This window comes from Myotis brandtii, unplaced genomic scaffold (genome assembly GCF_000412655.1).
Source record: "Myotis brandtii unplaced genomic scaffold, ASM41265v1 scaffold49, whole genome shotgun sequence".
NCBI lineage: Eukaryota > Metazoa > Chordata > Mammalia > Chiroptera > Vespertilionidae > Myotis > Myotis brandtii.
The window spans coordinates 5,765,433-5,782,543 of NW_005368707.1; the positions used below are offsets into that span (position 1 = coordinate 5,765,433).

At 35.7% G+C, this 17,111-nt stretch overlaps 1 protein-coding gene across 6 annotated transcripts in view; it reads right to left on the minus strand.

The window, feature by feature from the left end:
• The window catches only part of UPF2 (UPF2 regulator of nonsense transcripts homolog (yeast)), a 128,726-nt gene that overhangs the window by 57,292 nt on the left and 54,323 nt on the right, over positions 1-17,111 (minus strand). For all 6 annotated transcript variants that reach the window (XM_005876567.2, XM_014547975.1, XM_005876566.2 and 3 more), the window contains exon 8: positions 14,162-14,247. In XM_005876567.2, the coding sequence (XP_005876629.1) occupies positions 14,162-14,247 (86 nt within the window). The remainder of the gene's footprint in view (positions 1-14,161; positions 14,248-17,111) is intronic.

A 17,111-nucleotide genomic window follows, 5' to 3' on the forward strand; every position in this document is an offset into this window, starting at 1 on the left:
AAAAATTTTTTTAATAAAATAGTCATACAGTTCTCACTACTGATATTATATATATTAATAGGTTTCCTATTTAAACATCTTTTCATTCCTAAGGTCAATCCTCTTTAATCATTCTAGATTTATATATATACTTATTTACTTTAATCCTCATGTGAGGATATGTTTTCATTGGTTTTAGAGAGAAAGGAGAAAAAATTGATGTGAGAGAAACATTGACTGCCTCCCGTACGCACTTGATCCAGGATCAAACCCACAAGCTAGTATGTGCCCTGACCTGGAATTGAAACTGCAACCTGTTGGTGTACAGATGATGATCCCACCAACTAAGCCACCGGGTCAGGGCTAGATTTTTATTTTTAATATACTATTAAATATGATGTTAGTGGTTTACTTAGGATTTTTATAACAAAATTCAAAACTGAGGTTGGTCAATACCTTTAACTTCCTGGCTCTTTTTTTGTTATAAATTTTGCCTGTTTCTTCCTATTATAATATGACATGTTTTCTTTTTCATGCTCTGGAATGAACAATATAGCAGAAAAATTACTTGTTCATAAAGGCTAAAAAACAAATCAATAAAGCTATCTAGTCTTAATCTATTCAAGACAAAATTAACAGATAATTTTGTACATTTTTCCCCATGATGACTCGTCTATTTTGTCTTGGATTATTCTAAAAATGTGTATTTATTCCAAACAATTATGTTTCACTAAGATTTTCAAGTAGTTTTTAAATATCTCCAGCATATCATCTGGCTCATTTCATAAACTTTTTAATGTTCTTTTCTTTTATGCTTTCTAAATGCTTCTCTATTTAGATTTTTTGAAGAACTAGCTCAAGTTTTTAAATTTTAAAATTAATTTTAATCGTGGTTGTCTTTTCAATGTATTTTTCAATAAAATTTCAGATTATAACTTAGCATCAAAATTTTTTTTACCTAGGTCATTTCCTTTTTCTTCTTTTCCTGGATAAGACACTTACGCTTTGCTTCATTTTTTTCTTTTTCCAATTAGCTGAATCAACTTCAAAGTTTTTTCCCAGCCCCCAAAGAAAGGTAGGTATAGCTATTTATTTTAAAGTAAAGCCGTCTGTGCTATCCCTTCAGGCTCCCTAACAACACAGGTAAGTGGTTTCAGCTTCAGAAGGGGTTTAAAACATAGTTTAAAGATTCCCTAGAAGATCTGAATTCTTTTAAGCCTTTCCAGCTAGTTAGTAATCCTGGGTTTTATTTCTATTGGAATTGGCTACATGGAAGTTCCATTCTCTCAGAATCCTCTAACCCCTATTAAACTCAACAAGTTCTCAAACTAACAAGTTCCTAATATCCCTCTTTTTCCATTACACTTTGTAAAAGATAGTTGTAATAGATAGTTGAAACTAAATGTCATCCTGCCCTATTTAAATCTTCAACTTTTATGATTCTTCATTCATTACTTCACAAAATAAAATCCCTAATACCATAAATATTTTGTTAATGTTAGTCCTGCACAAGTGTGCTTTTCTGTCTTTTCTACAAATGAGCCTGAAAGAAAATGGAGTGCCAAATTCTGTATCGAGCACATTAAAGTTATTTAAACATAAATAGAACATTTTAATCAACTTAAAGAGCAAATTTCTGTTAAAATTTAAGCTAGATATATCATTTGACTTTTCTGAAAGTCAATTAGAAAGTAACCTTACATCCTTTCTTTGAAAATTGAATTTTATAATCTTCTAAGAGACTGATAATTACTTTTAACAAGAGTTAATGAGTGAATCTTTTAAAAGAATGTTTTTCCTTATACAATAATAAAACCTTACTTATACTTTCAAGGTCTCCTGAATCATACATTTAACTATCCTCCTAGCAGTTAATGATCATCAAGTTAGTAAACATCCAGTCAAGTAATAGTACAAGTAATAACAAGAATGTAGAAGCAAACACACACGTTACTGAGAGGGGAAAAGGCATTCTTAAAGGTTTTTATCTCATAAACAGTTTTCTAAAAGAAATTTCCCTCTTTTTTTCTTTTTAAAAATCTAAAGAATTTCCCTGGCTGGGTGTTGCTCAGTAGGTTGAGCACTGTGTGTGCAATAAAAGTTTGCCGGTTTGATTCCCAGTCAGGGCATATGCCTGGCTTTCAAGCTCTATCTTCAATAGGGGGCATGCAGGAAGCAGCTTATCCAGTCTTAATTTCACATCGATATTTCTCTCTCCCTCTCTCTCCCTTTTTCTCTCTCTAAAAAAAAAAAAAGAGAGAAATCAAATCAATACAATCTAAAGAATTTAACTGTTGAAAATTATGAATTTTATGTGTTCAAAATGTCTGGAAAAAAATAAGAGACAACACTGTTACCAGTCAATCAGAAAACACTAAAACAATTGATGATTCAAAAAACATAAAATATAACATACAAAAGACTGGGGTCATTTACTCTGAAATCAACATCTAAATTCTGAGACTTTTTCCAGAATGTTGATGTTCCCAGAGCAACAGCGCCATCAAGTGACATAACATACTAATAGATTTCCCACAAACTCAGTTTTTTCATATTTCCGAACTGAGCAAGAGGAAGGGGAGGTGGTTCAATTAGAATGTCTCTCATAAAAACTCCAGCAAAATGGCTTTGCAGACGCTGCCGCCCATGACCAACTATCGTGAACCCCACTGTGTTCTTCGACATCGCCACAACGGTGAGCCCTTGGGCCGAGTCTCCTTCCAGCTGTTTGCAGACAAAGTTCCAAAGACAGCAGAAAACTTCTGTGCTCTGAGCACTGGGGAGAAAGGATTTAGTTATAAAGGTTCCTGCTTTCACAGAATTATCCCGGGATTTATGTGCCAGGGTGGTGACTTCACACGCCATAATGGCACAGGCGGCAAGTCCATCTATGGCAGCGGTTCTCAACCTTCCTAATGCCGCAACCCTTTAATACAGTTCCTCATGTTGTGGTGACCCCCAACCATAAAATTATTTTCGTTGCTACTTCATAACTGTAATTTTGCTACTGTTATGAATCGTAATGTAAATATCTGATATGCAGGATGTATTTTCATTGTTACAAATTGAACATAATTAAAGCATGGTGATTAATCACAAAAACAATATGTAATTATATATTTGTTTTCCGATGGTCTTAGGCGACCCCTGTGAAAGGGTCGTTCGACCCCCAAAGGGGTCACGACCCACAGGTTGGCGACCCACAGGTTGAGAACCGCTGAATTCTATGGGGAGAAATTTGAGGATGAGAACTTCATCCTGAAACATACAGGTCCTGGCATCTTGTCCTTGGCAAATGCTGGACCTAACACAAACGGCTCCCAGTTTTTCATCTGCACTGCCAAGTCTGAGTGGTTGGATGGCAAGCATGTGGTCTTCGGCCAGGTGACAGAAGGCATGGATATTGTGACAGCCATGGAGCGCTTGGGTCCAGGAATGGCAAGACCAGCAAGAAGATCACCATTGCTGACTGTGGACAACTCTAATAAATTTGACTTGTGTTTTATCGTTTTATCTTAAAAACAAACAAACAAACAAACAAAAAACTCCAGCAAACTCTCCTTAAAAAAGCTGGATCAGGAAAAGTTGTTTAAGAATCAAGGGAAGCATTCCACCTCTGAAGAGTATTCTGTTTATATTAATCTAAAGAAAGTCTGAACATCCATCTGCTAAAATCTGGTTAAATCTATATGGCTTCAAAGTAACTAAACCAATAACCAGGTTCACCTATATTTAAAACAAGGAACTAAGAGATTCTTAGGTACTTTCTCTGATTCTGATTGACTTTATACTCAGAAGTTCATTTAGGTGAGGGAGCGTTCTGAGGTGCTAGGAGTGGTTCTAATCTTTATACATTTATGATATAAACACTTCTGTGAAATTTCAATTGTGTTTGTGTATAAATTAACTATAAAATAATATCCAATTAAGGGAAATTCTAGATTTCACTTCTGTGGAGTCCTTCAAATTAATAGGCTAAGAAATAAAATGCCAGCCTTTTGAGATTATTTTAACCACTTTTTTTTTTTTTAATTCTAGGGAAGGAGGAAGGGGGAGAGGGACAGGAGGGAGGGATTGAGGGAAGAGGGAGGGAAAGAGAGAAAGAGACCGACAGATAGACAGACACTGATGTGAGAAAGAAACATTGATCTATTGCCTCACGTACATGCCCCAAGTGGGAATCAAACCTGAAATCTAGGTATGTGCCCTGACCAGAAATTGAACTCACAGCCCATCATTGCACAGAACGACACTCCAACCAACTGAACCACACCAGCCACGGCTAACCACTATTTCTTTAATGAAGGAAGAACACAATTGAAAGTTAAAACCTTTAAAAATTGTAAAGATGGATTAAATCAAATTTTAAAACTTGTAATTGATACCAAGAAAGTAACAGATAACTCATAAAATGGGAGAAAATATTTGCAAATTATGTCTGATAAGGGACATGTACAAAATATAACGAACTCATAACTAAAAAAGACAACATAACTAAAAAGGGGGACAAAGGATTTAAAGACATTTCTCCAATTAAGATGACCATTAAGCACATGAAAAGATGCTCAAAATCATTAGCCATTAGTGAAATGCAAATCAAAACCATAATGAGATGCCACTTCACACATACTAGGATTGCTATAAGCTAAAAGAGACAACAAGCAGTGGTGAAAAATTGGAATCCTCAATCATAGCTTTTGGTAATGTAAAATGGTGCAGCCACTGTGAAAAGTTTGGCAGTTACAAAAACATTAAACACTGAGTTGCTAAGACACAGAAATCCACCCCTAGGTATATGTACCCAGGAGAATTGAAAACATAAAATGTACACAAAAACTTGTACACAAATAGTCACTGCAGCATTATTCACAATAGCTAAATAGATACAACCCAAATGTCCAATAACTAATAAATGAATGGGTAAACAAAATATAGCATGACTATACAATGAAATATTATTCAGCCTTAAATAGGAAGGAAATTCTAATCAAGGATACAACATGAATGAATCTTGAAAACATAATACTGGTAGTAGCAGTTTACTATCTTACCACTCCAGTCTCCCTAAGGGAGCAAGTTATAATCCTCAGGTTCAAGCCAAGGATTATAGGCAAGGTAGAAAGACACCTGAGGATCAAGGACAAAAGATGATCTTCAAAATTAAAGACTTTTGTGACCAAGCAAAAATTCCACAGATATATAATTCTGAACATACAAAAACTCAAGGGATATTTCTTCTTGAGAAAATTATTAGAAGATGAACTTCAGCACAACAGATAACTGGAGAAACCAGAGAAAGAGAACTGGCAGAGAGCTAAAATGTTTTAAACCTTAAAACTGAGATAAAAACAAATGAGGGAGAGTTACAAATTAGAATGTAAATGTTATGTTCCTATCAGGATATGTAATCAACATAGAAATAAAACAAAGAGAAGGAAAATGAAAGAGATGGGAAGATAGTAAGTCTGCCGTGCCTACTTGTAATGCTGTAAAGTTCAGTATCATTCAAAGCTAACAAATAATACAAGTATAAGCACATTTAAGAGTAAAAAAATAGCCCTAGCTGTTTTCCCAGTGGTTAGAGCATTGGCCGGTGGACTGAAGAGCCTCAGGTTCTATTCCAGTCAAGGGCATGTACCTTGGTTGCAGGCTTGATCGACACCCCAGGTCAGGGCACCTGCAGGAGGCAACCAACCGATGTGTCTCTCTCACATTGATGTTTCTCTATCTCTCTCTGTCTCTGCCCCTCCTTTCCACTCTTTCTAAAAATCAATGAAAAACATATCCTCAGGTAAGGATTAACAAAACAAAAAAAAGAGTAAGAAATATATTAAGGAAGATAACATTATTAATTAAAATCAGATGGGTGAGAAGAGAGAAAAAAGGGGAGGGAACGTAGGCTACTTTATCATCATACTCATGGTGGCAAACAGTAAGACTGTATAAATCTTTACTAAACAAACATATAATCATGAAAGTAACTACTCAAACAAATATACAAAAACCATCCTAAAATCAGAAAACATATAAACCTACATGTAAGATAATAAGTAAGACAATACAAACAGATCAAAGACTTAAAAAAATTAAGTTGAAAAGACAAATAATATAACAGAACTCAATTCTTATCTGTCTTAGTAAAACAATGTAATAAATAGTCTAACTTATAAGAAACATTTTCAGAATGGATCTCAAAGTAAAACTCAATTCAATAATATACAAGAGACTCAACTAAAATAAAGTGATTCTAAAAGACTGAAAAAAAAACACATATCAATTGTATTCGTCTTCTATTCATCTCTCTCAGCTCATAACCCCAGCAAATAGACAAAAAAAAAAAAAAAAAAAAAAAAAAAAAAACAAGATCTTAATAAAATAGTTATTTAATAATGTAAACCTGCCTGATCAATCCATTTAACTCTACAACATGAAACAAAGAATGTAACCTTTTAAAAATGTGCTCAGAGAGTACTGATAACAATTGACACTTTAATAGGCCACAAAGAAATTTCAAAAAATTTCAAAAAAAAGTAAAAATTATTAAAGAAGAGAAACCAAGATGGCGGCATAGGTAAACACCGGAAACTGCTGCCTCCCACAACAAATTCAAAAATACAACTAAAAGACAAAACGGACATCATCCCGAACTACAAGAAGGCGGGCTGAGTGGAAATTCTACAACTAGAAGGAAAGAGAAAAGCACACTGAGACTCAGAGGAGCTGTGGAGGTGGAGTGCAGAGGTCCGGAGGCTTGAGCACACGCGGCAAGGGCTGGCGAATGAGGACGCGGCTGTCATTTTCAATCGGGAGGGAGACACAAGCCCCCGACTGCTCTGAACTCCAGTTCCGGGTGAGTCTCTGGGGACCTAGACTCATACGGGAAGAAACTGGACTGTCTGGCAGCGGGCAGAACTCGGAACTAGAGGGCGGCTTTCTCTCACTAGAAGGAAAAATAACAGCACACCGAGGCTCAGAGGAGGCGCAGTGTGGAAAATACTCAGGTGCGGAGGTGCGCGCGCAAAGCGGGCTGGTGGCTGAGAGCGCGGTTGTCGTTTTCGGTCAGGGGGGAGTCTCAGACTCTGAGCTCCAGATACGGGCGAATCGCTGGGGACTCGGACTCAAACGGGAGAAGCGGGATTGTCTGGCATCAGTTGGAACGTGAGGGCAGCTTTCTCTCCGAGGTTTGCAGCGGTTCCTGGGGTTCTGAGAAGCAGAGCCTCTGGGAACGGGACTGAGAGGGGCCATAACCGCTCCCTCCGCCCGCCCTGTTGAGCCCGCCCCGCCCAAGCCCTGCGCAGAGCCATTTGCCAGATCGCCTCAGGCAAAGGCTAGATTAGCACCTCCCCAGAGGACAGAAGTTTTCCGCGGCAGACACAGCTGATTCACACAGCCAGTCGGCCTGGTGGTCAAATCCCTCTAGTATTAACTACAACAATCAAGGCTCAACTAGAACAAGACTGCGCACAAAGACCACTAGGGGGTGCACCAAGAAAGCATAAAAAATGCGGAGACAAAAAAACATGACAGAAATGGAGGATATAGAGCTAAAAAACGCAATTTTGAGGGCTTGCAATAAACTTTTGGAGAGCTTCACGAAAACTAATGAGACCCTCGATGCTATGATAAAGAAACAACTAGAAATTAAGCATACACGGTCGGAAATAAAGAATATTACACCCAATAGCAGACCAGAGGAGCGCAAGAATCAAGTCAAAGATTTGAAATGCGAAGAAGCAAAAAACACCCAACCGGAAAAGCAAAATGAAAAAAGAATCCAAAAATACGAAGATAGTGTAAGGAGCCTCTGGGACAGCTTCAAGCGTACCAACATCCGAATTATAGGGGTGCCAGAAGATGAGAGAGAGCAAGATATTGAAAACCTATTTGAAGAAATAATGACAGAAAACTTCCCCTACCTGGTGAAAGAAATAGACTTACAAGTCCAGGAAGCGCAGAGAACCCCAAACAAAAGGAATCCAAAGAGGACCACACCAAGACACATCATAATTAAAATGCCAAGAGCAAAAGACAAAGAGAGAATCTTAAAAGCAGCAAGAGAAAAAAAGTCAGTTACCTATAAGGGAGTACCCATACGACTGTCAGCTGATTTCTCAACAGAAACTTTGCAGGCCAGAAGGGAGTGGCAAGAAATATTCAAAGTGATGAATAGCAAGAACCTACAACCAAGATTACTTTATCCAGCAAAGCTATCATTCAGAATTGAAGGTCAGATAAAGAGCTTCACAGATAAGGAAAAGCTAAAGGAGTTCATCACCACCAAACCAGTATTATATGAAATGCTGAAAGGTATCCTTTAAGAAGAGGAAGAAGAAGAAAAAGGTAAAGATACAAATTATGAACAACAAATACACATCTATCAACAAGTGAATCTAAAAATCAAGTGAATAAATAATCTGATGAACAGAATAAACTGGTGATTATAATAGAATCAGGGGCATAGAAATGGAGTGGACTGACTATTCTTGGGGGGGAAAGGAGTGTGGGGGATGCAGGAAGAGACTGGACAATAATCGTGCACCTATGGATGAGGACAGTGGGAGGGGGGGTGAGGGCGGAGGGTAGGTTGGGAACCGGGTGGAGGGGAGCTATGAGGGGAAAAAATAGGAACAACTGTAATAATCTGAACAATAAAGATTTAATTAAAAAAAATAATTAAAAAATAGTACTAATTAGAGAATTAGTATTCTCTAATTGAAGTGCAAAAAGTATGTAAATTATTAACCAAGTCAGAAAACAAAACAAAAAGTCCCACTATCTGGAAATTTCAATTCTCTCTCAAACATCTCATTAGGTAACCAAAATAAATAGGTAAATAAAAATTTTAAAATAAAGAAACTAAAATTGGAGAATTTCTAGAAAACATAAACACAGAAATCACCCCATGTCAAAACTAAGAGATACAGCTAAAACCATGCTCAGAGGACAATATATTGAATATCAAAAAAGGAATAAAATAAATGAAAGAAGCTAAAAAAAGAAGAAATTAACCAAGACAAAGCCAAAAATAATAAGTAAGAAAACAGTAAAACAGTAAATACATAAACAATAAACCCAGAAACTGTTTTTCTTTCTTTCTTTTGGTTAACAAAAATCTAAAATGAATAAGCTACTAACTAACATAAAATCAAGAAGAGAAAAAAAAGGGTAAGTACAAAGACAACATTGTAATGGTAAAGATTGGAATGTCCAAAATAGTTAAATATAGTACATACATAAAAAGAAACAATGTATCTTTAAAAGAACAAGGGAAATTATGTATTGATCTGAAAAGATCTCCAAGCTATATTGTTAAGTGGAAACAATAAAGTTCAGACTAATAGGTACAATAAGTTGCCCCTGTGTAAAAATCAGGAAATATAAAAATCTATAATTGCATTTTCTTGTCCTAGACACAAAAGAAACTTTGGAAGGATACAAAAGAATCAAGATAGTGGTTTCCTATTGGGAGGAGTAGAAATTGGGTAGATGGGGAGACAAGGACAGAAAGAACACTTTTCAGCATGTAATATTTTATACTTCTAGGTTTTGAGCCCTGTGGGTGTATTACTTATTTTTCCAAATTAATTTTTTAATTTGCATATGACTAACATAAACTCATCAAATATTTTCAAACACTTAACTTGGTACCAAACACTACACTTGGTGTTGGGGATGTACAAAATGAAAAGGTCTGGTTTTCTCTTTTAAAGAGCTTATAGTTTTTACAATTTGGTAGGGAGATAGGCGCAAACCAACATTGTGGTATTTCTTCATATGAAGACAGGTTGAAAGTGCTATAAAAGAGCACCTATATCTACATAAAAGATATAAAGACAATTATTCAGCAAAGATGAGTGTTACAGTAGGTCCTTGGGTTACGTCGGAGATCCATTCCTACTACGTAAGGCGATTTTTGCTGTAAGTCGGAACCCACCTACATAAGCACCTACATCACTCACATGGAGCACATACACAGCAGCAATGAAGTGAAACAGTAAAAAAAAAATTAAAAGAAAGATAACAATTCCTGACCTTTATTTGTGGTAAATAAATAATAAAAACATAAAGCACATATGTTCATACGTCAAAATGACCGAACTTTTTTTTTTTTTATAAATACTGTAAATGGGTGGTGGCAACGTAACCATGAAACGATGTATGTCGAAGTAACCCAAGGATTGCCTATATTTAGCTCTGATGCTAAATAAGACTTAAAGGCTGAGCCAGAGATTTTCAGAATAATAAAAAAGGATATCCCACAAACAGAATAGAAAACAGATTCGTGGAAGTAGAGAAAGCAAAGAGTAGTCAAGAAATCATTACAGATCAGGATTTTGCAAGAGCAAGAGTGGCTAGAATTAAGACTGAAGAAGCTGAAATGGGGCATTAAATATCATCTTCTAGCTGAGAGGCAATGTGCTAAACGCTGGAGATAAAGAAGTAAACAGGGCAAAAAATAAAATAAAATAAATAAACAGGGCCTATTTCCTGCAGCTTATTCTAGATGTCAATGTCCAGAGAAACCAAGAAAGAAGTTTTGCAGTAGTTTGATACCAAGTCTCTGGCACTTGCACATACTGTTGCCTCTATCAGAAATGCTCTTTCAACATTCCCTTTCTTCACCCGCCCCTAGTCTAGATAATTCCTTTCTCAGAACTCAGATTAAATGCCCTTGTTAAGGCCCAGCAGGCGTGGCTCAGTGGTTGAGCATCAACCTATGAACCAGGAGGTCACAATTTGATTCCGGTCAGGGCACATGCCCAAGTTGTGGGCTCAATCCCCAAGGCAGGGCATGCAGGAGGCAGCCTATCAATGATTCTCTCTCATCACTGATGTTTCTATGTCTCTCTCTCCCTCTCTTCCTTCCTCTCTGAAATCAGTAAAAATACATTGTAAAATTTTTAAAAAAATAAATGCCCTTGTTCCAGGCAGCTTTCTCTCACCCAAGAATAAATCAATCAGTTCCACTTGCTATATACTTGAAAGCACACTGTGATTCTTCTTGGTAATTACACTTGGGCTTCTTTATCTTTCTATCCAAACTATAGTCTGCATGAATACAAGAGTCAAACCTCTCTTGTTCACCACTATATCTAAAGCACTAATCACAGTATACAGCAAAACCTTAATGCAGCGATTTTTCAACCTTTTTCATCTCATGGTGCACATAAACTAATTACTAAAATTTTGCGGCACACCAAAACATATATTTTTTGCCAATCTGGTAAAAAAAAAATGGTAAAATTCTGATTCATTCTCACCAGACAGCTATTGTTGTGTTGGCTGTTGTCATTTTGTTATTTGACAATCTAAGGGAAAAGAGGTCAGTGTCCCTGACTAGTCAAGTATTGCATGTTTTGTTGTAAAAATTCTTGCAACACACAAGTTGAAAATCACTGTCTTATTGAATTAGTCAATGAGTGAAAAAATTTTAGAACACAACCCTACTGGTGTGGCTCAGCGGCTGAGTGTCAACCCAGGAACCAAGAGGTCACAGGTTTGAGTCCAGGTTAGGGCTCATGCCAAGGATTGCAGGCTCGAACCTCAGAGTGGGACGTGCAAGAGGCAGCAGATTGATAGATGATGTTCCTGTCTCATCGATGTTTCTACTTCTTTACCCCTCTCCCTTCCTCTCTAAAAACCAATTTTAAAAATATTTTTGAAAAATTTTAGAACACAACTTAATCTTTCCTGATCACTTAGGCTGATTTATAAGAAACCTAAATTAGCCCTGGCTGGGTTGCTCTGTTGGAGCATCGTCCAGTACACCAAAAAGGTTATGGGTTCGATTCCTGGTTGGGGCACATACGGGAGGCAACTGATCAATGATCGATGTTTTTCTCTCTCCTTCCTCTCTCTCTAAAATCAATCAATAAATAAAAAGTTCTCGGGTGAGGATTTAAAACAGGGGTCCTCAAACTACGGCCCGCAGGCCACATGCAAATACAAATATTGTATTTGTTCCCATTTTGTTTTTTTACTTCAAAATAAGATATGTGCAGTGTGCATAGGAATTTGTTCATAGTTGTTTTTTTAAACTATAGTCCGGCCCTCCAACGGTCTGAGGGACAGTGAACTGGCCCCCTGTTTAAAAAGTTTGAGGACCCCTGATTTAAAACAACACACCAAAAATCTAAATTATTATATGTATACATTTCAGATATGTAAGACTATGTGGTTTCTTACTCATGGCTCCAGAATGTTATACATCCAGTTTAAGTACTTGTATCTTTATTTTTTTCTCCTCTCAAACTATAAATTGTCACTTCCTACTACTTTCAAGTCTCTGTTTTCTAGCAGATTCCAATTACTTCTAATTTGCAGAAATCTGCTAAGCCAAAAGCAGATAAATTCAGCTATAAAGAAATAACTGGCATAAGAACCAAACAGTAGTACATAGTTTTTGAGAACTTTTTCTTTTGGAGACGGAAGCAGGCAATGGTGGAGTAGAATGAAATGGGGATACAAAGAAGCAAGATGCTCTTTTGTAAGTTAACTACTTATATTATTGCATGATTTCTTTTGTTAACAAAGCCTTTTATTTATGCTAACTTTGGTTTATTCTGTTAAATAATTCCAGGCGATTGTTATACATGTTTCTGCATTCAAATAAAACAGTTGAGCCCTAACTAGTTTGGCTCAGTGGCTAGAGCGTCGGCCTGTGGACTGAAGAGTCCCAGGTTCGATTCCGGTCAAGGGCATGTACCTTGGTTGTGGGCACATCCCCAGTAGGGGGTGTGCAGGAGGCAGCTGATCGATGTTTCTCTCTCATGGATGTTTCCAACTCTCTATCCCTCTCCCTTCCTCTCTGTAAAAAATCAATAAAATATATATTTTTTAAAAAAACAGTTGAACAGAAAAATATGAAGATAAAAAAAAGCATTATTTGAAAAAATTTGGTCCAAGATAATGAGGAAAAAAATATTTCCTCAATTCAAAGTGCACTTTTTCCCATTTACAAATACAGGGTGGGGCAAAAGGTTTACAGTTGCTCATATGGAAAATAATACAATAATAAATAATAACACAAGAATAAACTAGGTGTTTTGTGTACTCATAATTATAAACCTACTTTTATGTGTAAGAAAGTGAAATATGCTTCTTATCAAAGCCTTCAAAATGGCAATATTTTTCTCTCTTGGTTGCACATAAAATAATGGTACACTTCATAACTAATAGCATCTTGCATTTGATGAAATATAATATGTAATTTTATGTAATAAAAACATTCATCTTTTTTACTTTCTCAACTAGATAACTCTTATCTACTCATATTAGCACATTCCATTTCCCTTTCCCCACTAAAATAAAAAACCTAATGCTCATATTAATGATGCTGAGAAGAGATAAAAACCAATACAAAAGAAAAAAGAAAAGCAGTGATTTGGTTTCACTGAGAAATCTTACCATTAAAAGATAATGGGCCCCTATTAATGAATGAACCAAATTAAAATCTTGCTTAAGAAACCTTTAGTAAAATCCCTTAGAATTCTTATCTTTTGAATCTATGTTGGCTATGTTACATATAGTAATCATAATAGTTAACAAAATTCTTTAATTACTTATTGTTGAACAAACAGGAATAAATCTTCTCCAGGTTCCTAAGGTGAAAAATCTATAAGTGGTCCTGAAATTTGCAGATGAAGTAAGGCATTTAATTTAGTGTAATTTAGAGCATTAGAATTCTCTAAACCCATAATGCACACAACTGAATATACTACTTGAATTCTCAGCAACACATGCTAATGTGACTTCCAGTATCATAATTACAAAATAACTTGAAAATTTTCATTTAAATACAACAGCAAGAACTGAACACATTCAATTAGTGTGATCTTTACACAAAATAAAACTCTCCAATAAACTTATATACCATTTATTATTTTTTTCTCCTAAGAAGCAAAAATGTAAACCAACTGCTTCTAGCAAAGATGATCATTTCTCTTAAAATAGGTTATATTTTCTCTTAAAATAACAGGAAAGCATCAGAAGAAATACTTCCACTTAGAGCTAATGACAAAAAACAAAAATCAATGAGAAACAAGTTATAGAAAATATGCTAATAGTGTCTGTTGACAAGGAATATTTTTAAATAAGTAACTAAATAAAAACTTTGATCTTACAATCATCACTGCAAGTAAAAACACTAAAAAATTACTCTTTATTTAAAAAAAATACCTACCTTTGTCTGGGAACTATAAAGAGTGCCCGTACCAACTTCTTCCTATTTGCTTTTGTGTTCATGTTCATGCAAAAATCCATTGCTGCCTATAGGAGAAAAAGCAAACTTTTTCTTAAAAAAAAAAAATAAATCTTTATTTAGCTACTAAAAACAGAAATCCTGGTGCTACAATGGATTTCCACTTGTTCCTAAACGTTTCAAATGATTTTAAAAGACTAGTATTGTAAGCATATCCCAAACTAAAAGATCACTGAGCTTAAACTCCTCTGTCCTTATGTATCTCAAAATATATGTTTCATAAACTTTTAAATTGCAACCTAGTGTTAGAAAAAGAACTTCGAGTGGGTAGATTGATGATCATGCAATGTTTGGCAAATAATTACATTAAATGCACAATCAATGCTTTAACCTCATTAAAGTTAAATAAATCAATGTTGATATCAGAAAAGTTTTCTGCAAGGACAGTTACCAGGAGCCAAATAAATTACTAATACTAAACCAGATAATCAAAAAGGAATAAAGATAAAGTAGGTAAGAGAGCTAGGCATAGATTATTCCAAGGAACATGTAAGAGTAAGTGCCTCAACAATGACTGAAAGGTTCAGGGTCAGCAATCAGATTTAGTAACTTAATTAAACAAACCATATCATAGGACTGTAATAAATACACACAACTGTTATTTAGTATAGTACTCCACTGTTCTATATTTTAATAACAAAAATATGTTCAATATTTCATCAACATGTCTAACATCTAATATTTGTGTAAAAGAACAAAATAAATCCAGAGACAGAAGCATGGAACAGACTGAAGAATCTGGGGGAAGGCGGAGGGGAAGGGAGGATGGGGCGGACGGGAAGGAGAGATCAATCAAAAACGTATACACATATATGCATAACCCATGGACACAAACAATAGTGTGGTGAAGGCCTGGGGCAGGGGGAGGGGATGGGCTAGAAAAGGTCAATGGGGGAGAAAAGGGATTATCTGTAATACTTCCAAAAATAAAGATAAATTTAATATTAAAAATAAAAAAGAAAGTCTAAGAGAGATGTATGTTCTGGGAAACCACTGGAAAACAACAACACGAAGTAACTGGTATTTTTTAAATGTAGGCATGTATATTTTTTAATTTTTAAAAAAATATTCAGTATAGTTGGTTTAAGAAAATAACAAATTTGTTATACTTTAAAAAGGAATATACTATGACCAAATATTCTTTTGGGTTTCTCAAATATTTTCCTTCCATAGGCTCACATGATTATTTTATTATCCATACCAATCTTTAGGTAGATTTGAAGATCAGATACAAATAAAAGATTCTCAGATTTTCCTGAATTGGCTTTCTACCCTTTACTGTAGATGATAATATAATAAAATACCTCCCATTTGGTTAAAACTTCTGATGAAATAAATAGCACAACTGAGGTTGATAAGGTTTAACTTAGGAAACCAGCTCACATTGAAAATATCCACCAAGACTAAAACTTTAGATCAATGTTAGTCCAGAGCAAAATCTATTTAATTTTTTCTTCTGCTTGTAAAGGAAATGTAATAAATGTCATTGAAGCTTACATTTTATAACATTAAAGATTATAGCTAATGAGAATAACAAAGAAAAACTGAAAATTCAAGCAATTCACTCAAATTAAAAATTCTGGATCTACTAATAAAAATCCCAAAGGTCATGTACTCAGATAAGAAAACTGGAAAAACTTCACACACACACACACACACCAAAAGAAAAAACAAAAAACAACTTGCATATCAACATCTTTAAAAAGTATATTTTTAAAAAAATGATAATGACTAATAATGGCCTAGGTTTCAACCTAATTAGGAAACACAAAAAATAAAAAAGTACTTCAATAACTATTTTAGATATTATCTTTTAAATATATATATACTCTGCATAATATAAGTAAATTTTATAAAAATAGAAGTCAATAAACGCTTTTCCTGCCATAATAATCAAAGGCCAGTTAGATGAAAAACAAACAAACGAAAAACAGAAAACCACTATAATGTACAAAACTCTCCATAGATTAAGAATTCGTAAAGCGTATCAATACCTGGTACATACAACAGGTGTTCAATAAATGTGTTGGGATATGTAATACTCTTTGTAATACTTTAAGCATTAAAACAAAATAAAATAAAAAATAAATAAATAAATAAATGTGTTGGGTGAAAGACTACAGGAGAAAACTGCCAGAATAAATCTGAAGAAATTTAAAAAGAAAAAAAAAAAGCTTCACATGTATATTAACTCTTAGATTTAACTGGTTCTGCCCTATTGGGAGAAATGAAAGCAAGAGATGCCTATACTGGTGCTGTCTATCTGCCTTGGTTACAACTGCTGCTTGACAACTCAGTAAAAAGTTTTTCAAAAACTTGTTTCAAAATGTTTTAGGTAGAGAGAAACCAAGATGGCGGCATAGGTAAACACCGGAAATTGCTGTCTCACACAACCACTTCAAAAATACAACTGAAAGATAAAACGGACATCATCCCGAACCACAGGAAGGCTGGCCGAGTGGAAATTCTACAACTAGAAGGAAAGAGAAAAGCACACTGAGACTCAGAGGAGGTAAGGAAGTAAAGTGCAGAGGTACGGAGGCGCAGCAGAAAGGGCTGGCAACTGAGGACGCGGTTGTCTTGAGGGAGACACACGCTCCTGCTCTGAACTCCAGTTCCGGGCTAGTCTCTCGGGACCCAGACTCACACGGGGAGAAACTGGACTGTCTGGCATGGGCGGAACTCGAGGGCAGCTTTCTCTCAGACGTGCTTGCAGTGATTACCGCGGGACACTGAGATGCGGGGCCTCTTAGGGCAGGGCTGAGGATCAGCCATAGCTGTTTGCTCCGCCCTGTTGATTCCCTGAGACCCCGCCCCACCCAAGCTGTGCACAGAGGCTTTTGCATATGAATGGCCTGGCCCTTTGCAATCT